This window comes from Sphaerodactylus townsendi, linkage group LG08 (genome assembly GCF_021028975.2).
Source record: "Sphaerodactylus townsendi isolate TG3544 linkage group LG08, MPM_Stown_v2.3, whole genome shotgun sequence".
Classification (NCBI taxonomy): Eukaryota; Metazoa; Chordata; class Lepidosauria; order Squamata; family Sphaerodactylidae; genus Sphaerodactylus; species Sphaerodactylus townsendi.
Window position 1 is genome coordinate 60,595,670 of NC_059432.1, and position 22,267 is coordinate 60,617,936.

At 41.4% G+C, this 22,267-nt stretch overlaps 1 protein-coding gene across 1 annotated transcript; it reads right to left on the reverse strand.

Annotated features, from left to right (window-relative positions):
- Positions 1 to 6,514: 6,514 nt before the first annotated feature.
- On the reverse strand, positions 6,515 to 19,118 carry GSTO1 (glutathione S-transferase omega 1). The gene is made up of 6 exons (XM_048506472.1): positions 18,962 to 19,118; positions 14,762 to 14,870; positions 10,420 to 10,642; positions 9,296 to 9,397; positions 8,032 to 8,138; positions 6,515 to 7,025 (listed from the first exon to the last, which is right to left on the reverse strand). The coding sequence occupies exons 1-6, from the start codon at positions 18,999 to 19,001 to the stop codon at positions 6,872 to 6,874; spliced, it is 735 nt and encodes a 244-aa protein (XP_048362429.1). The 5' UTR covers positions 19,002 to 19,118; the 3' UTR covers positions 6,515 to 6,871.
- Positions 19,119 to 22,267: the final 3,149 nt, after the last annotated feature.

Below are 22,267 nucleotides of genomic sequence, written 5' to 3' on the forward strand. Positions count from 1 at the left end.
GCTGCTTAGCAGCAGCGCCGCCTGTGCGAATGGCTCCCCTCGGGGAACCAAGCTGCTTACCGCTCCTCAGGGTTTGCCAAGCAAACAGGCCAGTATGGAAACGGCCTTGGATATGAGAGAGAAAAGCTTCTCTGTCCTCACTCTCCACACCATGCATAATGTTATAGACTTCTATCATGTCTCCCCTTACTTGCCTTTTTTCTAAGCTACAGAGCCTTAAGCATTTTAACCAATTATCAAAGGCCATTTGGTCTAGCCCTCTGACCCTTTTGGTTGCTTTTTCTGCACTCTTCCAAGCTCTACAATATCCCTTTTCAGGTATGGTGACCGGAATTGCACACAGTATTCTAAATGTGGTTTCACCATAAGGGCAGAATGTAGCAGCAGTTTTATTCTCTATTCCTTTTCTAATTATAGCCAGTGTGGAATTTACCTTTTTGACAGCAGCACACACCAAGTCAGCATTTTCATCAAGCTATCCACTGCCACCTCAAGGTCATTTCTTGGTCTGTCACTGCCAACTCAGATCCCATCAGTGTACATGTGAAGCTGGGATTTCACCCCCCTCCACCCTGGTAATATTCATCACTTTACATTTGTTTGCACTGAATCTCATTTGCCATTTTCAATACCATTTCCCCAGTCTGGGTCTGTTTGCAATCAGTTTTTGTTGTAACTACCCTAAATAATCTGGTGTCATTTACAAATGGTGTCATTTACAAACTTCCTATTCATCCCGGGCTCCAAGTAATTTAAGAACCATTTGAAAAGCACCAGTCCCAATACAGCTTTCTGGGGGACCCTGCTTCTAACATACTTTTCAACATTGGTTGAAAGTATAAATAAATAAATCCCTCCATTGCAAGGACTGATGATTTATTCCTACTTGGCTATTTTTAGCCAATTTCCAATCCATGATAGAACTAGTCCTTTTCCCCCATCCTCCTTCCCTCCTGAAAATGTCAATTCAGGAACTATCCTATGTCATTTAGCTTCTCCACAGTCACCTTACTCTTTTTCAGAACTCCTTTAATTCCACTGTTATTCAGTTCTCCTCTAGTTCAGTGTAATCCTGTCTCCAGGAGGGGTCAGGCATTAGACATTCCCATCAGCCCCTACCAGCATGGCCAATTGGCCATGCAGACAGAGGCTGATGGGAATTGTAGTTCCTGAACATCTGGAGAGCCGCAGGTTCCCTGCCCCTGTCCTAGCTTGTTTCCTGCTACTGGTGTATTTAAATAATTTAATTTTAAAAAAATAATGTGCTTTTAGCAATACGTTCCTCTTTTCTTTTCTTGCATCCCTGATTGCCTGATTGCATTTCTTTTGTGAAAGTTTTTGTCTGCTTTTGTCTTTCTTGCTTGGAAAAACGTTCCAGTTTCTGAAAGAAGCCCTTTGCTCTCCAATAGCTTCCGTCACCCATTTAATTATCCATGCTGGTGATCTCTCAGACTTTGTACTACTTTTCCTGATCTAGTATATATTCTAACTAAGCTCCTAGTGTTATGGCTTTGGAGCTCTCTTGCTCACATAAATTAAAGATGCCATCAAAAATAGCATAGCTGTAACCTTCTTGATCTAACATCCCATCACAAGTATCTGTTTTTCCTCACATTGGGTCTTTTTTACATAATTGGGCAGGGGGCACAGGAAAACACCACAACAGAAGAGTATTAGGAAGCCTAGCACTAATGTTCTCCTTCAAGTTACAACTTCAGTGATTACCCTGCATAAAACAAAGTTCATACACACACCAAAAAACCCTCAAGAACGGTATGTAATGTGTTGTTCTGCCCTCTGAGTATAAGTCACTTCTTTGGAGAAAGTGAAAGCAGATCAAGTACACTCTCCAGCAGAAAAAGATGCTGGAATCTTATTAGATGTAGTGTGCTTTTGTTAACCAATCCTGAAGACATAAATCCACAACTGTACAATAAAACCCAGTCTCTAAAGTAAGGAGCTTAAGGTAAAGACAGAAAAGTGTAGCTAAAACTTTTCTCTGCTTTTTTCCACTTTAAGACTGGTGGAAAATTGATTTTGTAAAAACACCTTAAAATCCTGTGAGGTCATAAAAAGAGGTGCCAGCCGTCTCTCTGGAATCCCTTTCTTCTTGGAGGCAATGTCTACATTTAAACTTTTAATGTTCCTTCCACCCTCGTCAACATGCTATATAATTGACTCCTTGTAAAATACTGGCTCCAGTTAATAGGCTTGTTAAACAAACCATTGCAACTTCAGTTATTTTATTTTAAGTAATTACATGGTTGAAGTGGAAAATATCTGTATTCTTATCCCAGTCAGCAGTATTTCTTGATTTGTTACAGTCTTGAAAGTATTTCCCAAAGGAGAAACAAATCCGAATGTTTATGGTATAAAACTTTCGAAGCACTGGATTTTCAAATAGTACTTTCATAGGAATTATCTGCACCTAGGGAATTATCAAACATCCATGAGAGGTTTTATTAAACTGCAGCTTTAGTATTAAATAAGTTTTTAAAAGATCCAATATGTTAATTTAGTCAGCACAGATACACTAAAACACTCACACAAAACACAAAACTTATATAATTACAATATAAATTTGTGATTCAGCAAGTATAACAGGTTGAATATTTCCCAAAGGAACTTTGTTTATCTTTCTACTCTTTCTGCACAGGAAATAGATTTGAAGGATAATATCACTAAAGAGGAGCTCACAGGGCTATGTATAGCACCACTATGAGTTTAATCTTTGTATGCTGTTCAGTCATTTTTTAGACGCAAATGCTGAAAAAAAGCTTCACCTGTTGAAAAGCAGTTTCTGCCACAATCCTACTGAGCAGAAGCTCTCCCAGCAACAGGATCCAGCAACCCTACATCTGGTACAAACAAATGGATTGAGGCAGGAACTCATAGAATTTTCCTGAGCATTCATAAAGTGGTTGCAGCAATTTTCCCCTTGAATGGATGGATTTTGATCTATGGCGCTCTTTAAAAGCCTATCCTAACCCAGTTGCTGCCACTTCCCATGCTAGTCTGTATATGTATCTAGCTTTGCCTGCTTTTAGAGCCCGAGCAGGAGACATGCTGGAAATTCTGTATTCGGCCCATTCCCGAGCATGTTTATTCAAGAAGACACACAGGAGGACCCCATTCAGACTGCCTGTGGTGAAGAGACAGGAAGAGATATTGGCAAGCAGGCTTTAGAGGGCGGAGGCTTCTCTTCCAGGAGAGGCAGATGTTTACACTAGCTGTGCCATTCTTCAGCACTGTATTAATGAAAGAGCATCATCAACACTTCGATGAGGTCCAACTCAAGGTTCCAGCAAGTCTCCATGGTTTCATACAGGTATCCAACAGTGACAGACCAGACCTCTTGCAAGCACAACACGGCAGCTCCCAAGAGGCCATAATGGCAGCATCAATAACCCACCTCAATGAATGTTGCATTATGAAAGCATAATATTTCAAGAACAGATGCTTGTATCCCAATAGGATGTATAATAACGGCATCTTTAATCTATTGTCAAAAGCTGCTGAGAAGTATAAGAGACTCAACATGAAGCATTACTTCTGCAGTCTCCAGTTGATTGTCCATCATGACCACTAAAGGTTCTGCAGGCTCATAACCAGATCAGAAGCCAGATTAAATAGATCAAGGAAGGATGAACCCTTCCATAAACAGAAAATACTCTAACTGCCAGGATCCTTCATAAGCACGGGCTTAGTTACCACCTCTGTAAAGGACAGCAGCAGTTTACTTGTCACTGTCACATGTGAGTTAGAAAGACCACCTGGGCACATCCTTTAGAAAAACCAAACTGAAGTGATCCAAGCAAAAACCAACCACTTCTGGGGTTCCTAATCAGATCTTTTCCCAAGCGTGTTAGCCAGAATAATTGTGAGAAGACTGAGGGTAGACATATATAACGGGTAGCTCAATTTAATCAACCTTCTGAGCCACGTACTATAATCTTCAGACATTTAAGAACCATAAGACATGTACTGCCAAGACTTCTATCTGTACATTTTCCCATTCAGCAAGAGCAAAAATAACATTCTTTTTGCTGTATTCTGAATTTGTTTCAATTACTTCGTTTATAGCCTCTCTCTCCAAGGGGAACCCAAAACGGCTTGCATTGTTCCCCTCTTGTCCATTTTATCCTTGCAACAACCCTGTGAAGATCAGGCTGAGTGTGTCACTGACTGAAGGTCACCCAGCAAGCTTCCATGGCAGATCAGGGAATCGAATCTGGGGATCCCAGATCCTAGTTTGACACTAGCTGCTATACCACACTATCTCTGAGTAATGGCTACTAGGGCTGGCCATGGTTTAGTTATTCCTTTTAAAAAATAATTTTTTACAAAGCATTACAACATAACAGAAAAAAACACACAAAAAGAGCCCCCCCCCCAAAAAGAGAGCACCCAGAAAAAGTGACCGTAAAAGTCTAGAACAGAGGGGTGAAAAATCAGAAAGGCAGCTTCTGAAAACCAAACAGCTGACACACACGTTACTGATCCTGAATTGTATCAGAGCCAGTGGATCAAAAAAGACCCAAACCAATTCACCTGTCAAATTGAAGGTCTCCAAAAGTTGTTGGACAGGCCCTAATGCCAGCAATTGCCCAGCAATCACTCCTTTCAGTATTGTGTAGCAGAGAGCTCCCGAAGGCTCATCTGTCCAAAGGCCATTTCCCCCAGAAATGTTTATTTAGTCATTCTGATAAATTTCCATCTAAAATAGGATTTGGAGAGCATTTGAAAATTTTGAAGCCATGGCCATGCAAGAAAGTGTTCCTGAAGCAGGCTCATGAATTACAAACTGAACTGTGTCTGGAGCTAGGCCATAAAGCTGGAGAAGATGGTGCAACTGGTATCTGGACATTAGAGTCCTTCTACATGGCATCCATCAACCTAAGGAAAAGCTATGAACACAGCCCAATGGAGTAGGTGACATCCCCCATGCTACTGTGCACCAATCCCCATCTCAGTGGCTGATATATGTACACATAAGTCCATTGTTGTGGCAGCCAGCTACTGAACAGTAACGTAACCGAGCTCCCCTAGGTTTGGCACCAGTAAACTCACACCATAAAAAGCTAAAAAGAGTTTTATTGGAGAAAATTAGAAAAAGGCATTTAAACAAGGCATACAGTCCAGTGGTGACAGGAAACAGAAAAATAATGAAGCCAACTTGCTGATTGCTTACACAAGTCCTAACACAGTGTAGTTGGTTCTTTGGGCATAAGATTTCCAGAGCTTAATACAAGTGTCTTTCTGGCAGCCAGGAGGGGGATGAGGAATAAAGGGAAGAGGCTATTCTCACTAGCTACTCTTTTGTACGCAGCTAGATCTAACCTGCCAACCCCCTTCAACCAAGCGCTCGTTTTATGGAAGCTTTCAGGGAATGAGCAAACTGCCCCCCTCCCAAGTGAAATTCTCAGCTGAAGCGCATGTTCCAGTTACGTCTGCTTGGGAACCTGTCCTGAGAGTGAGACTGATTTAGGGGAGAAAGCTCTGCAGTTGCAAGAGGCAGCAACATTCCTGCAAGATGGATATTCCCTGGACAGTCAGGCTTTATTTGTTTTCCACTAATGGCAGAGGATTTATGTTGTTTAAAAATGAAAACACGGTCCTGTAACTTCTCTTTGACTAGAACAGGCAAAAGTGATTAAGTTTAAGCAAGCTTAGTATTGTGTTTTATACACTGTTCGTACTGTACAGAGAGACCCAAAGAAGAATCAATCCATTCTGCAATGTTTCCTCCTCCTAATATAGCCACTGCATGCCTGGTAAAATGGAAAAAGGATAATGGCTGGTACTGTGCTAATGCTAGCATATTGAAGTACCAGTAAAATGTTCTAGAGGTACAATGGAACCTGCTTACAAGTCACATTTGGCAATGAAGACTTTAGATTGTGGATAATAAATAAAATGGAACAGTTCTCATAATATAGGCTTCTGATGTTGGATTCCCACCCTATTTTATTTCATGTCATCCCCAAGGAATATGCTTCATCTTCTTCAACGGCAGCTCTGAAGACACACTTTAAAGAATGTCCTTGCAGATAAAACCTACCAATGGAATCAAACTGTTATATGCACATATATTGGCTCCAAGTATAAATGTAAAAATTATAAATGGAGCACAGTGTAGATCTACACAGCCACCAGATCTCATATTCAATTCTGACAGACAGTCTATAGTTGAACTTCTGCCAGACTGAAAGACAATTTTTAAAAATCAGGTTTAAATTATTTCCCTGCATGGTATAAAACTTCTACAAGTTCCCTTTTCAAATAACAACTATTAGTTTGGCTATTTTAGAATTGGCAAGTAACCAGAATAAGAAGATGTAAAATGACGGAAGTGAGTATTTGTTTCTGCAGTCCGATATATTTCTTACATTGAAAAGAAAAAGCAGCACAGAATTCAAAACATTTGGCACAAACAGGCCATGCTTGATTGCACACATCCCCAGTTGTGTAACTCTGCTTGGTGTTGCTGCTACACAAAAGAGGAAACAAGAAGTTTCTGTGTTTAAAATGTGTTTATTTCTGTAAAGTTATAACCTCCACGGTTTAGGAAGACTATCCCAAAGCAAAGAAGATGACAAGAAACAGAGTTACAAAAGCAACTGATTACTGGGCAGTTATGAATACCTAACTCCGAAAACCTTCCTCACACCTCAGTTTGATGCATCTTTCTTTTGAGAAGACCACCTTTATGCCGGTGGGCCTGCCATTTTAGTATAGCCATATATTCCCATTGAACAATAAACACAGAACCATTTTATAAGCTACATGATCTACTTTAGGCCCTAACCTTCTACACTTGAGCAATTAGTATGCAATACACACTGCCATTCCAATGAAAGCTCCCACAAACTCAGGGTCCATAATCACAGGCCTCAGGACTGTTCTTCAAATATAGTTCAAAAAACCCTTTGTATATCTGTGGGTCCGTTATCGTAGCCTTAACAGCAGGATCCAGTTTCATTAATTCTCCCCAGCACTTTAGTGCTGGGGTATGGTTCAGACAGCTGTGAAGAAAGAAAAAGACTTCTGTGAAACCCACAACTCTTTCAAATGTCTTATATGTGTGTTGTGAAGTATAGGCTCTAAAGGAATAAGTGCCCTAAAAAAGCAATTCAGCAGGACCATCAGGAGATGACATTGTCATCTCAGCACTTCTAACTGTAGCAGTTCATATCACAGAGTTTCCCCAGCCCACATAGCTACCAGAGCCCAGTGCACGGCTGCTGAGACTGAAATGACTGGCTTCCCTTATTGACTCATAAACCACGTAGCTGAATCAGAACATAATCCATTAACCAGGTTTCAACACCTGGTTATCAGTCACATTTATTGTTCAACATTTCTGTAGAACATTATCTAGCTGCAGGGGATGGTTCCACTGTGCAGACCAAAAACGTTACAAGGAGAAGAGCCACCCAGGGCTAAGGTATGCATTTCTAAAATCCCTGGGCAAGCTCTAGCTCTGCAGAAGGTACCAAAGGTTAGAAACAAAAACAGTAAGTTTGGGTATACAGGTATACAGGTACAGAAGAAAGATCCATGTAAAGAAGGCAACTGAATACAAGAAATGCCATACCCAAAATAAGAATGGGGTGACCTATTCAGAATAGCAGTCACAAGACCTAAAAACACCTTTAACTATGCTACTTTAATCCCTGTAATAGCTTAGAATCCCAATTTCTTTATCTCCTTAATTAAATAAATTTGATTGTAAGTTCAAGAGAAATGACTAACTCAAACCTTCATGAGTACCCGTCTGTCTATCATCCTAATAATTCTGTGGGACATATCTGAACAACTGGAAAGATAACTGCCCATCTCCTGAATGCATTCATCCCCCCTAAGTTAAAGATCACTAGTAAGAAAGGCAGAACAAGCAGAGGTAGGCCTCACTTTTCAGTAATTCTCACAGTTAACTAGAAGTAATTGCCAGGGACTTGTGGTAGGTGGCTAGCTGGGAAAAAATATTCCCCAAATATCGGAGTGATGCAAAAGATCCCAAAGACTTACTCATATAAGTGGAAGGGCTCCAGACGCTCAAACCAAGGCCACATAAGGTAATCAATCATGGAGACAGAGTCCCCACCGAAGAACTTAGTCTTGCGGTTGGCTAGAATCTAAAGGGACAAAGACATTGGACATAATAAATAAGATTAACAGGAACGTGCTATGAAAGGTTGCAGAAGCTGTGAAGGGAAAGTGACAGCATGAATTACAGGACCTTTAAACACAGCATCAAACTACTTTAATTCCACACTGCAGACCTTTAAAGCTGTGCTGGTTTTTGATAATACCCAGTGGAGTGAAGCACAGTTCTGGGATGCTTACATTACACCTCTGCTTTTACATACCTCCCAGCATGGAGTAAAAATCCCCCAACATTCTATGCCTATCTGCTCCCCACAATAGCCAGCCTCAATATCTTGTTATCTTACTCCCCAACTGCACTGTGTGCTTCAATGCCCCACTATTATGAACTGTAAAGGTATTAATAATTAATTTTCTGTTCTACGTGCTTCCATCTCCCTTGTGCGACATTAACATCTATTCACTAAAAAGCGCCATCAGAGCCACAGAACTATTCTCAAGGCCATCTATCCTTTAATATCAAATATGCATGAACCAACTACTGAAACTTGGAATATCTTATCCTCAGCTGGGACCATATTATCATCATTGTGGACAAGACTAGGTTTAAAGAAAAAGACTCCCAAGTGTCTGAATCAGGCAAATCAACACAAGTGTGTGCATGCCTCCCTCTAGTGGACAGCAGTAGATAATACACAAGCGGTCAGTTATGAGGAATAGCCAGAATCCATTCTAATGTGCTTAGGAGCAGAATACGAAACTTCCATTGCCCTAAAATTGATGGAAGAACAGCCAAAATGGATAATCCTTTTCTTAAAATAAGCAAGCTTAGATTTCCATGTATTGGTCTTGCTTTTATGTGTTGTAAGCTTATACACATGAAACTGTCTGATATGAAGTCAGACTATCAAGGACAGTATTGCTTAGTCTGATTGGCTATGGCTCAGAAATCTTTCATATCAGTTGCTGCCCAACCCTTTTAACCAGGTTCTGAACCTGAGACCTTTTACATGCAAAGCTTACACTCTACACTGATCCATGGCTCCTTCTGATTTAAACTATTTGCACACCTCTGGGAAAGTGACAATTTAAATCTTTCGCATCTTCAGAAGTGGGCGAGCCTGTCCAGTTCATGACAAATTACTTTATAATTTCCTTGGGAGAAATTCAGGTCTCCAAGTCTCACCTCCTCAAGTTTGAGTAGATTTTTGATGAACTCCTCTTTCAATGAAGATGTTTCTTCTCCATTTCTGGCAGCCAGAAAGTAACTGAAGCCAAGAGGATATAGCTAATAAAAATTAGAGTCCATATTGTTACTCAGGCATAGAAAAGTTTATCATTTTCATTCAAGGCCTACAAACAGACTGAAAAACAACAAAGTATTCCATATCCTTCCATAATAATGCTGACACTACTACTGGAGAAGCACTGTGTAAGTGGTTGGATTGAGCCTTCCATAATTGTGGGTGCCATAACTGGTAATTGGTACAAGGAATACTAAGATGGCAGGAGAGCAAGGACACAGCTCTACACAGAATGGATGCTTCTTTGAGAAGTTGGCATCAATCAAGTGTGCCAAGGAACGTGGGGAGGAGTGAGTGCAACCGGGGGAGGGGAGGAATAGAGTGACCAGGGGAAAGGGAAAGAAAGGGGGTAGAAGTAAATTAATCTTCAGTTTAAAGCAACCACAGGCTTTTTTGGGGGTGGCGGGGTTGGGATATGAGTCAAATTTCTCCCCTCCCAAAAAAACCCCTTCAAAATTAAGCTTAAGTGCCCTCCCTGGCCTGTCCCTGTCTCCTTCTGTGACTGCTCATTGTTGCAGCAACCACTCTGCCTCATCGTAAATTATTGGAACTTAATTTTTAAAGCAAACTAAGCATGATATTTTCTTTGTGGCAGCAGGGGTGGGGGTGGCAGTCAAGGCTATCCCAGGCAACTGGGCACCCTCATTATGCCCTTGGAAAGCAGAGTGACGGAAATTGGTTTTCTTTCCATGCCTCCCCAAACTTGTCCCCAGATATCTCGGACAAAATTTGATCAGCCACTACAGTACTGTGACAAAGGGCACATGGGGAAGGCAGTTCTTATGGAGCCTGGATTAATTCTGCAGTTTGCACAAAAACATTAAGCAAGGTAATTTCTTCTTGTCCAGCCCTTGACTGGCTGTCCACTGCCAGCACTAGCTCAGGTTAAGCTAGGTTGCAAAGAAAAGTGGCTTTGGAACATTGGTTTTTCAGGTAGATGGCTTAGTTTTTGAAAGACCAATTTGGAAACAAAACAGAGCTTTAACCATCTCCATTCAGTACACACCTTAGAAAAGAATTCCAAGAGCATCTTCTGACAAGCTTTCTCATAGGGGTCTTCAGGATACAGCTTTTTACCTGGATATGCGTCATCCAAATATTCACATGTGATTGGTGACTCATAAATCAGCTGACCTTTGCTTGTCTCCAGCACAGGTACTGATCCAAATGGGTTCTTCTCAAAAATCCAATCTGGTTTGTTTTTCAGGTTAATATTAATGATTTCATGGCTAAAAGATATGAAACAAAGAAACATTATTATATTGTCAGCCTTCTGCTGGTAGTCAAGCCAACATTATAGTTACCCAGGTTTTCATGATATGCAATAGCAGTTTCCAAAAAGACTGAACAGTTATAGAAATCTAAGCCAAACCCTGGAGGGTATCAATAGCCCGGCTTCAGTTTTGCATTCTTTGTAACATCAACCATCTATCAACTTACACTAGAAGTGCTCAACTGTAAAAGGCAATTCCACAAATTCATGTTTACCCTATGCACCCTTTTAAGAATCAAATCTACTACTTGCACCATAACCAAGTAAACAGAGGAGTGGCCTGGGATGTGCCTAGCCCAGCCCATCTCTACCAGTTCCAATTCCATCTGCAATGAATTTTGAGGCAATGGCACAGCTCTTACAGAAAAATCAATCAGGCCTACAAACTGGAGGCAGGAACAAAGGGCTACAACAAGCCAACACAAAGGAAATGCAACAAGCAGTGAACAATGGCCAGCAGCAAATTTAATGCCAGGCCTTCCAAACTGGGGGAGACACGTCCAAGCACTGCTTGTCATGACAGAAAAACTGCCCCTGTTGATGCTAGTCTAATGTATCCTAACTCTAAATTGAAGAATTAACTGCTCTGGTGAACAAGAACTTGAAGAATGTACACTTTAATCTAGAACAGGATTACTCCAGTCTGGGGTAACTCTGTTCTAGGTTGCGCTGGTAGTCTCTTAAAGGAACTTTGAGCGGCCCTTGTCAAGTGGGTATCCATCCTCTACTAATCATGAAAGCTCATGTTCCTTTGAAGAACATTAATCAAGTCAGCCCGATAAGTATACATTTTTTAATGGAGGAAATTAAGCCAAATGACCTTTTTGCAGTGGCGTTCCTGCCTAGGGACAGGGGGTACCCTATGTCCCCGCCCCCCCCCTTTGGTCATGTGGGGGAGCGCCAACATTTCAGGGTTGTTTGTGTGTTTTAAAATTTTTACGTGCTTTTTCATGTTCCGGCCTGCGGGGGGGGGGGGGCATTTTTAAGTCTAGAGGCACCATGATTTCAGGGTACCATCCACTGGCTTGGAGTTGTTTCTCAGGCTAACAACCTACCTCATAGGGTTGTTGTGATTAGGAAATTAGGAAAAGAGTTGGTGGGGAGACAGCCATGCATGTTTTGATGGGAGTGGGAGGTGTTTTGTGAGCTGGTACAAAAAATCATTGTTTGGTAATGGTGGGGGAGGGTGGCCACCCATATGCCGGGCCGGGGGGGGCGCCAAACTCAGGTTTTGTCCCCGGGCGCCAGTTTGCCCAGGTACACCCCTGCTTTTTTGTCAATATTTTAAGTTTTGTTCACTGAGGAAATAAGTATTTTCACCCATCTGGGACTATTTAGCCTTGGCTCAGAAAATTATAGTGTGAGATCAGTCCCCTCTGCCAAGCATGGACAATCTTTAAAGATCTTTGATGAGAAACAGCAAGAAAGAAGGAGTGGACAGAAGTTCACTCCTGGATCTGGCTTTTGGAGGAGTGTCCAAGATTATTATTTTTTTGCACCAGAATGAAGGGTCCTTAGAGTGACAAAGCATCTGCACCAAGACTCATTGCCACAGATTATACAACTTCAACTAACTCAGCAAATGGAAATATGCATAAGCTTGTAGAACTGTTTTTTAAAAAACATAACTTCTCCTAAGCAAACCACTATGAAATTTAGAAATAGCCTTAGTGACATAAATGTAAGGAACCTCAAAGGACTCGAAATATAGCAACTGAGTTCAGTTCTTTTATTTCATAAACTTCAACGATCACACTACACGCAATGCGGATTCTGACTTTCCCGGGCTCAAGGTGTCGCTTTCCCGGGCTCAAGGTGTCGCTGTTACGGACAATCCAGCCCCTCCCCGAACTCCCAAGCACAATTCCCACGACAAAGCGAAAACAAGCTTCAAACACAAAAGATAAGTGCAGCAAGGTTAAGGCAGTAACTATCCCGGGCACGAAGCCCAGAACGCGGAATGTGCCAAGGACAGGACGAAGGAGCAGAAACTAACCCCCCTAAGGTAAAAATAACCCTCCTAAGGTAAAAATAAACTAACCCCCCTAAGGTAAAAATAAATACCATTATAGTTTTTGGACAGTCTTTTGTAAAAAGCATTAAGTTGGGGGCCCCACCCCAAGCCCCACCCCCATGCTTATAAAAGCAAAGGAGACAAGGACGGAGCCATTGGGCAAAGTGGGCAGTTGCCCAGGGTGCCACCTTGTGGTGGGTGACAAAAATGCAGGTTCGTTTGTGGGGTTCTTTTGTATTTTCAGTGTTTTTTCCGTTTTTGGCATGCAGGGGGCACAGTTTTTAGGCTAGCAGCACCAACATTTCAGGGATTTTTCAGGATACTCTCCTGATAATATCACCCAGGTTTGGTTTAGGGAGTCCATCCCCCATTGCCCCCATCCCCCATTATTTCCAATGGAAGCTAACAGGAGATGGGGGCTACACCTTTGAGGGTCCATAACTTTGGACCCCCTGAACCAAACTTCACCAAACCTGGGTGGTATCATCAGTAGGGTCTCACAAAGATACTCTGAAATCTTTGTGCCAAGCATTCACAATTGCACCCCTGACAGCAGGCACTCCCTAACTCTCCCCAGATCTCTCCCTTTAAATCCAACCCCTTCCTGCCAATGCTTGTTTTCTTTCTTTCTTTTATTCTCTCAATGTCTAATAAAGGTTGTTTTTATTGTTCTTATTATTATTATTATTATTATTATTATTATTATTATTATTATTTTTATTTGCCATTATTAATCCACTTTGGGCATGGATTTAAAGGGAGTAAATCTGAGGTCCCTAGTTTAAACATTGGAAGGGATGCTGTCCTAGGGTGGGGGAGAATCCAACCCTAAAAAAGCCAGTACTCACATTCAAATAAGTTACATATTTCCTCATTAAGTTTTGGAGTTTCCCCATAGTTAGCATGGTTTTAGTACATTGTTAAGTCTTCTAAGGGAGGGTATTTTAGTTAACCCCTGTCCCCAAGGACATTTCCTATTGTAGCAAGTTTCCCTTTTTATCTTAAAGCAACCCCCTGTTTTAGTTCTAGCTAGCCAGTCAGAGTGAGGTGCTAAGGGTAGTTGGAGACTACCCTTTGTAAAATTCAGATTATTAATCTCTCAACTTTATAAATTGCTGCTTGTGTGCTGTTTGCATGATGCAGTTTTAAAGTGCTCAATCTCTTCCCCATTCCACACACACAAACACACACACACCCTTGGCTCCATCCCATTCCCAGCCCTTTCGCCAGTTTTCAATCCCACTCCCCTCCCTCATGAGGCAGAAGCCTTTAAAAAACTGAAAGTAGGTCATATTTTCTTTTAAAACCTACCTCCTCAATTTTCAGACCTATCTCGTCACCATTACTGCAATCATTTTTGTTGAGGGCGGAAGCTATTTAGGATTTTACTTGGCTATTACTGTAGCCATTTTTGTTAAGGGTAAAAGCTATTGGCTGCAGAAAAGAGACAAGTTAGGGATTGTCTGCCAATTCCTATCTCACTCTGAAATAAAGGTAAGTGTGTGGGGGTGGGGGATAGTGGTGGGAGGTACCATGGGGGCAGGGGGGCCGCAGGGGCAATTTTGCATCCCCCACTTGACGAGATTTGTTGTACCCAGGGACAGAGCTTACTCCCTTGTCCCTAGTGGAGTTAATCATTAACAACCGGTTCTCCGAACTGAGAACATTTAATAACCAGTTCTACCGAAAAGGTGCGAATAGGTTGCATCCCACCTCTGGATAGAGGAGTTAGGGTCTTGATTCTCTCCAGTAATAAACCTATTGTTGAACTGTTGAACCTGGCTTGTTTTTTCCCCACTCTGTCCTAGCCAAGTACAGGGCACCAAAAATAGATTCACTTGGGGGGCAGAACAGACACAATTACCTTAAGAACAGGTTATACATTACACAGTGCCAGTTTGAAGACTATTTCCACGAAGTGTGATAATGCTATGATCATCTAGTAGTTTTACAACATAAAATGTAATATAGAGAGATATAGCTCAGGAAATTACAGCCTGCTGAATGATAAAGGCTGAATGTGATAAAGGCTGAAATGATAAAGGCTGAATATAATCTTACTCAATTCCTTTGGCCTTTAGGACTATTCGTGTTCTCTGTGCAAAGGGACAGAAGCGCATACTGTAGAGACGAATCACGCCCTCTGGCACAGGCCCAGGGGCAACACTTCCTGAAAGACAAACAACGCCAATATAAGTCATTCTGACAAGAACTGGCAAGAACCAGTCTTTCACTGAACCCAAAATATAACCTGGAAAGCTGTGAAAATGGGAGGCCTTCTCAAAATAGTTGCTCTTGTTTCTGTTTTATAATGCTTAGTCATCACCACCCAGCAATTCCTGGGTCAATGGACATCTTCATTTAGGCATCATGAGGCAGGGCAAGGCTGATAAGCATACATTGGCACTCCAAGCTGCTTTCTTCCAAGTAATCCTGATAAATGACAGAGCTGTGAAGGACAGGCCTCCACTAGAATGCTCAAATGTGAGCTTTGATGTATTTTTTCAGCTTTGGGACAATTTCAGTGAATATCAATATCGGTGATACAAACATCTGAGTCTGAATGTGGATCCAGACCTAAATATCAGCACTGGATTCGTTCCTGTGAAGGCATCCAGTTCTACATTTTAAGACTCCTCTCTGGAAAGGAGGGACTTTCCTGACAACATTCTAGTCAAGGCTATATTTTTGTCCCCTCTTCAACTTGGGGAGGTGGAGGGAAGTATTTTCGAACAAAGGGAATTTCATGCATTTAACCATGCCTAAAAACATTTATCATCCTTTTATATTCTTCTGCCATTTCTTGCCTTTTTACATCTCAAAAATCGTTATTTTTTCTATCAGAGATCATGTTCATAATGAACATCTCATCTCACCTTTGGGTGGATTAAAGGTTTCCAGCACAGGCGTAGCTACCATGGGGACATCCGGGGACAAGTGCCCTGGGCGCCACCTTGTGGTGGGCGCAAAAATTGCAGGTTCGTTTGTGGCTTTCTGTATTTTTTACTGTATTTTTTCAATTTTATCTGTATGGGGCGCAGTTTTTAGGTTGTTCAGGAGGCACCAATTGTAATTTGAAATACCATTAGGTGATTCCTCCTGATGATACCAGCCAAGTTTGGTGAAGTTTGGTTCAGGGGATCCAAAGTTATGGACCCCCTAAGGGGGTGACCCCATCCACCATTGTTTCCAATGGGAGCTAATGGTAGATGGGGCTACCCTTTTGAAGGTCTTTGGACCCCCTGAACCAAACTTCAATAAACCTGGGTGGTATCATAAAGATAGTCTCCTAAAGATAGCCTATTCCAAAATTCCTTTTACATTGTTAGCTTCTAAAACATTGCTCCTGCCATGGCACTCCCTCAATTCTTTTCTCCTTGTTCTCTCTCTTTTAAATCCACCCCTTTGGGAGTGGGATTTAAAGGGAGAATCTGGGGTTCCTAGATTAGTAAAAAAAACATTGAAAAAAGTATTGTTGAAGGTTTTCACAAATTAGGATCTGAACTGGTTGTTGTGGGAGCCTTATACAGGCTGTGTGGTTATGGTCTCAGATTCTAGCCTTGGTCCTAACGTTTCACTCAGCATCTGCACAGGCATCAGCCAGAGGTGTACTGACAGAGATAAGTCTGTTATAAGAGAAGTCTGGACACAGTGTATAACAGACTTCTCTCTGTGATATACCTCTGAAGATACCAGCCACAGATGCAGGTGAAACATTAGGAACAAGATCTATCAGACCATAGCCACGCAGCCCAGAAAACCCACAACAACCAACATTGACAATGATGCTGTTTGGGGGGTGGTTGGGTGGGAAATCTATTTTGAAACAGCATCACTTTCAATGTTGTTTAAACGAGAGAGCCCAGAGTCTCTCTTTAAGGTGGATTTAAAAGGAGAATCTGGGCTCTCTAGTTTAAACAACATTAAAAGTGATGCTGTTTCAGGGTGGATTCCCCCCCTTCAAAAAAATAGCATCACTTTCAATGTTGTTTAAACTAGGGAGCCCTGGGTGTGTTCAGTTTTGTGTGTTGGGGCATGTTCTATAATGTGATGGTGACTTTGAGATGACCTGATGCAAAAAAAATGTTGTTTGGTCGTGGTGGGGGAGTCCCTGCTGCCCATATTTGGGGGGGGGGGGGCGCGCAAAACTCAGATTTTGTCCTGGGCTCCATTTTCCCTAGCTACGCCACTGGTTTCCAGCAGTTTCATATAATCAGACACAGGCTTATCTAGAGTGTCCTTAGTCCTAACTGTTAAGCTTCCCCCAGTAAGGTATGTCTGTAACAGAACAGCTTCAAAAAAAGCCATTTGTGCATTGGAGCACAATGCTGCTTGCATATTAGGCTTAAGAACTACTTGAAAGAAAAAGTTTCAGCCCTGCAACACTCATGTTCCAACTGGTTCTTTTCCCTTCCACCTCTGCTCACAAGACCGCAGACCAAGACAGGCAGCATGGTGCCACTTCTAAAGCACTTGCACCACCCCACAAACTCCACAAAACTAGCGTGCATTTTAAATTCATTTCCAAGCTAGACACAGCTGTACAGCACAAGCACAGCATGAACTTGGAGCTACACCCAGTATATTTCCAGGACCCCTATTTTATTTTAGTTTGTTTTTGCTTTAAAAACCCCACTAGTGGCGAAATTTAAAAGGTTCAAATTACTTCTGGCTCCAGAAAAGAAAAACATTACAAGGACTGTAAACGTTCCCTTTTGGGGCTAAATCAGTTTGAGGGAACTTCAATTTCAGGCCAAAATGATGAAATAACCACTTTCTTCTCACATCAACTTCCCCTTTAATTACTGACAAAAAATCATCAAAGCTGCATCAATGCTTTGTAGGAAATGGTCCTTCTGCAAGTTGCCTGCTCCACATCTGTGTGTTTCTGATCCAGCAGGGAAACTTAGTGGACCAGGACATTTATGCCCACGCATGATGAGGATTCAGACAGACAGACAAAACATAAATTTAAGTAATCTTGTCCTCCCAAACAAGGAGATACTTGGGAGTTTGGAATGTCCCAGGAGGATATATGGGGGGGGAGGGGGAGAGAGAGAGACTGAGAAAGGTCTAGAGAAAACGTTGCATGTTAGGCAACATGGGACAGGGAACAGTACAGTCTGTTCAGAAGCAAAGCTGACTTCTTTAGAATAAACCGTGTGTATGTGTGAAGTATGTGTTAAGTGTTAACGGTTGCCAAGGCACTTCTGACTTAAAGTTGTCCTATGAATTCACACCCTCCAAAACTTCCCATAATTAACAGCTTTGCTTCCGTCTTACAAAATGAAGGTGATGGCTGCCTTGATTTAATCATACCATCTCATTTTTGGCCTTCCGATTTTCCTGCTGGTTTCCTCTCTCCTAGCATTACAGACTTTTGCAATGAATCTTGTACACTCGTAGCCTCAATTAAGTCATTTCAGCTTCTAGGGAGAGTTCAAGCTTGATATTATTTAGAACACACACACAGCCCTTCATAAATATTGTTTGTGACTATTTGTTAATTTATTCCACGAAAGTCAGAGAATCTCCACATTTAGAACATTTCTAGATCCTAACTGCATTTTCACAGATTTGGGGAAACGGCAGTGCCACACTAACAGAAAGTTTTGCAATATGGAAATGGAGCCATACTTTGGGGTTTTTTTGAGGGAGGAGAGGAAGGACAGTAAATGGGTCACATAAGGCATCAATCCATACCCCAGGGCAGAAATAAGGAAAGAGTCTTCCAGGAATTTTTTTAACTCTTACACAAGAGTTTTTTAACTCTTACACAACAAGCACAATGCAGCCTTTTAGCAAGCATGCAATCCCATTACCATCTTAAATGTTAAATTGTGAAAGATATGCTCCTTGCACTCTTCCATGCATAAATTTACATATGACATAGGACACATGGGAGAAGTGTTCACTGTAATTTCATTCCAGCCAGAGCCCAAGCCATTGCAATTTCTCATCGGTGTCATTTTCAGAAGTTAGCTTATGCAAAGCCAATACTGTGAAGTACGTAAATGAGCAAACTGGGACCAGGGGAGGGCCAAATTCCAATTCCCCTTCACCGGGCGATCTTCTTTGGGCACAAAGGTTTGCAGCTAAATTACGGCAACATACACAGAAGCATAGTTGTGAAATAGTCAACGCTTCTCACCATGCATTGAAGCCAACTCGCGCGGCAGATCAAGGAGAAAGAGGTGAATCCCTTTCCCCACCCGGTGAAAAAAAGGCGCACACAACCCACTCACCCCGGCGCGCGCTCACCTTTCCCTAAGCTCCTGGCTGAGTCCCCATCCCCAGCCATTCTGCCTGCAGCAAGTTCACGTAAAGGACAAATGCAGCGGGACCCCTTTCTTTTAAAGGAGGCCCTTGCTGGCTTGGTTCCAAGAGCCTCGTGAGCACTGGGCCCCTCCTGCTTATTTCTCCTTGAACAAATCATCGGCTTCCTTTCACTCAACGGCACGCCCCTTTGTCAATTTAGCCTTCTCGGATCGAGAAAAACAAACGGGCGCGGGGCAGGCGTAGTTCCCCTTCTATGCCCTAGAACTCACCCCGGGTAAGAAGCTGTCTATAACGCCGCAGGCATAGATGGTAGAGTGTCCCATTCTAAACCAAAGCACAATCTGCATAATATTTATGTATGCATTTACTACATTTATGATTTATTTTATTCATTTGGAACGTTTGAACGCCACCGTTCTGAGACCCAGAGGGTGTAGTGGTTAAGGGGTTGAACTTGGGCTAGGATCTGGGAATCGCAGAATCAGATTCCCCACTCGTCCCATAGAAGCTGTTTTTAAGTCAACCACCTTCATCCCATGGCATGGCAGCACATGAAAGGAAAGAGTAAATGAAGGAGGTAAAAGGAGTTGTCTAACAAGTTCGCTCTCAGTGACAAAGGACACAAGCCTATGCATGTCTGGCTTCAGCTGTGGTCAAGACAAAAAGAAAATAGAAAGCTCTGCTGGCTAATTTCACAAGGAGGAATTAAATACTAACAATGTAAGTTATAGAACTAAGAAGGATCAAAAGAGGTAGATTATGTAATATATACCACTATCTCCAGTTGGGTGAATATTTTGCTTTATAGGCGACTTAGATTTTGACATAATGATGTCATGAAGGGAGAAAGTGAGGTAGAATTAGATTCCAGTCATTTAAAAAATTGGAAAGTTTAGATTGTTGCAAACATAGGCCTTTTCTGCACGAATTGTTAACAATAAATCTTTCCACCAAATGCTATGTTTTTGCTTTGAATTCTGCAAAAAAAATTCCCTCTGTTTGGTTTTAGAAAAGTTTTTCCTTCATTCTTCCTCTTTTGTTTTCCTGAGCACTTTTACTGTGATTTTAAAAATCTATTTCCAAACTACCTCTCCTTGAACATGTGATCATGTTGAAATTGTGTTTCTCTGCCGCACCAAACACCTGGCCCTTATCCACATCCCTGTGTTGTCACCCAACCTCCCTTTCAGCCATTTTCTCCTACCCCTTGTCATCCATTTTCAAAAATATTTTAAATATTTTTCTCTTTGTCATATCTAACTGGCAATGTTGAGGCAAAGATAAGAAGCAGGGGCAACTGGATCTGCTTTGCCAATTTTACCTACAGCTAGCATGTTACTGTTCAGACACAGATATAAAAAGCAGGGGTGATTGGATCAGCTTTGTCAGTTTCATTTTGAACTAGTCATGTGATGTTAAGGCAAATATACACTTCCTTGGCAGTTAGGAGTGAGTGAAATTGAAAAGGGTTTGCTGCAGTAACAATTGTGCGTTACTGTAGCTTTAATTTGGCTAAAAATGTGGGGGTGGGTGGGATGGACTGCTATGTGTTTCTGTTTTTTCTGATAATGGTGCCTGTTCCAGTACCTTTTATTGGCTTCCATTTTGTATAGATGATTCTCAGTGGTTGAAATGAGGCTGAGACATTTATTGAATTGCCACTTCAATGTAATTTTTACCAGCAGCATGTGAAAAAAATGCAACTTAAGAGTGAATGGGAAAAATGATGGAGAAAATAGAGGTGTGTGGAATGTTTCAAAGATACAGCAATTGACAGAAAATGTTTCAAAGATACAGCAATTGATCACTGGGAAAATCTATGTTATGCAGAAAAGGTCTAACACATCCTTTTTTAAAAAAAGGTTCACTGTGGCAATTATAACAAACACCCTTCTGAGCCAATTGGTGTTAATTTACTTAGAAGTCTGTAACTTCATTTTAGATTGAACTGTAAGGGTCCCTCATCTACACATCAAGTAATCAGCATAAATGTTATAATGCCTTGTCTACTGTATTCACAGCAGAAGCTCCTTATCTTGGCTTAAGTCTATGTTACAGCATGTGTGTAAGGTTCAGTTAATCATGAGACTGGTGGTATAAAGAGTTTTCCAAAGAGACTCATCCTGATATATAGATCTCTCTTAATCTGCTTCTACCTGTACAAAACTTCTCTGCATGCTTAGTTTGCACATCAGCAGAATTCAAGCAAAGACCACAGGTCCCTGGCATGAAAACTAATAGTTGCTTAATTTGCTTTGCACAGATTACATTACTTTCAAGACCCTGAACTAGGTCCAACACATAAGCTCTTTCCCCATGCCAGCCTCACATTTCAGTCACACTCAAATACACACAGATATATGTCAAGAAGCCAAGGGAAACTCTTGATTGCCAAAACTCCATCTGTGACCCAAAGCTGGGAACAAAGCAGTCAACCAGCTCTATAAGGTAGGCTTAGTTGGTTAACTGGCAGTGTGGTACCTGAGGGGTCTGTTGAATTTGTAGTGAAGCCACAAAATAGTATAGAAATGCTAGTGATAAGTTTATTTAAGCAAAGTGCAAGAATCTAGACAGAACACACTTTAACAGTAAGAAAAATAACCTCACTAGTCTCAACAGATGTCATAGTCATAATCAACAGTTATAAGTAAATATGAATAACTAATTTATCAAGCGTAAAGAAGCAGGCAAGAAAAAATGTGGTATGTAAATAACATGCTCAGGCAGTGCACAGCATAGAAGAAATAAATACTGGTAAGCACCTCATGTACAATAAACTGCTAGTGAAACATTTTGTTTTCTTTCCGTTTGAGCATGGATCCATCAACCATGGATGCGCTGGATGGCATTGGGGCAAATCACCTTTTCTACCTACTCTGTGTCTGTAAAAGGGGAGTAATTATTTGCCTGTCAAGGTTGTTCTGTATGTGTTGCAGGGTGGGAAGTTCAAAGCAGCATTTTAAACCAGATACACAATTCTAGTGCCTGCATTTTTGTATTCAGAAACACATGTAGGAAGTGGAAGCAATACTTTAAGTATCTCTTGTGAAAGCAGTTTATTAGTCTGCACATGTTATTTTAAAAGGTTTCTGTTTCACATCTGTGGTTCTCTACAGCCTACAGAAGAAAACAATTCCAAAGGAAAGGGTGTTCTTAGCATTATTCATGAAAATGCCAACAAAGCAGAGTTCCAGCCAAAATAAAGATGCTTACTTTTATAGTTTGCCTTTTGATCACAAATGGGCAATTTAAAAAAATCACAAGTTTGCTTTCTATTCTATTTTCTAC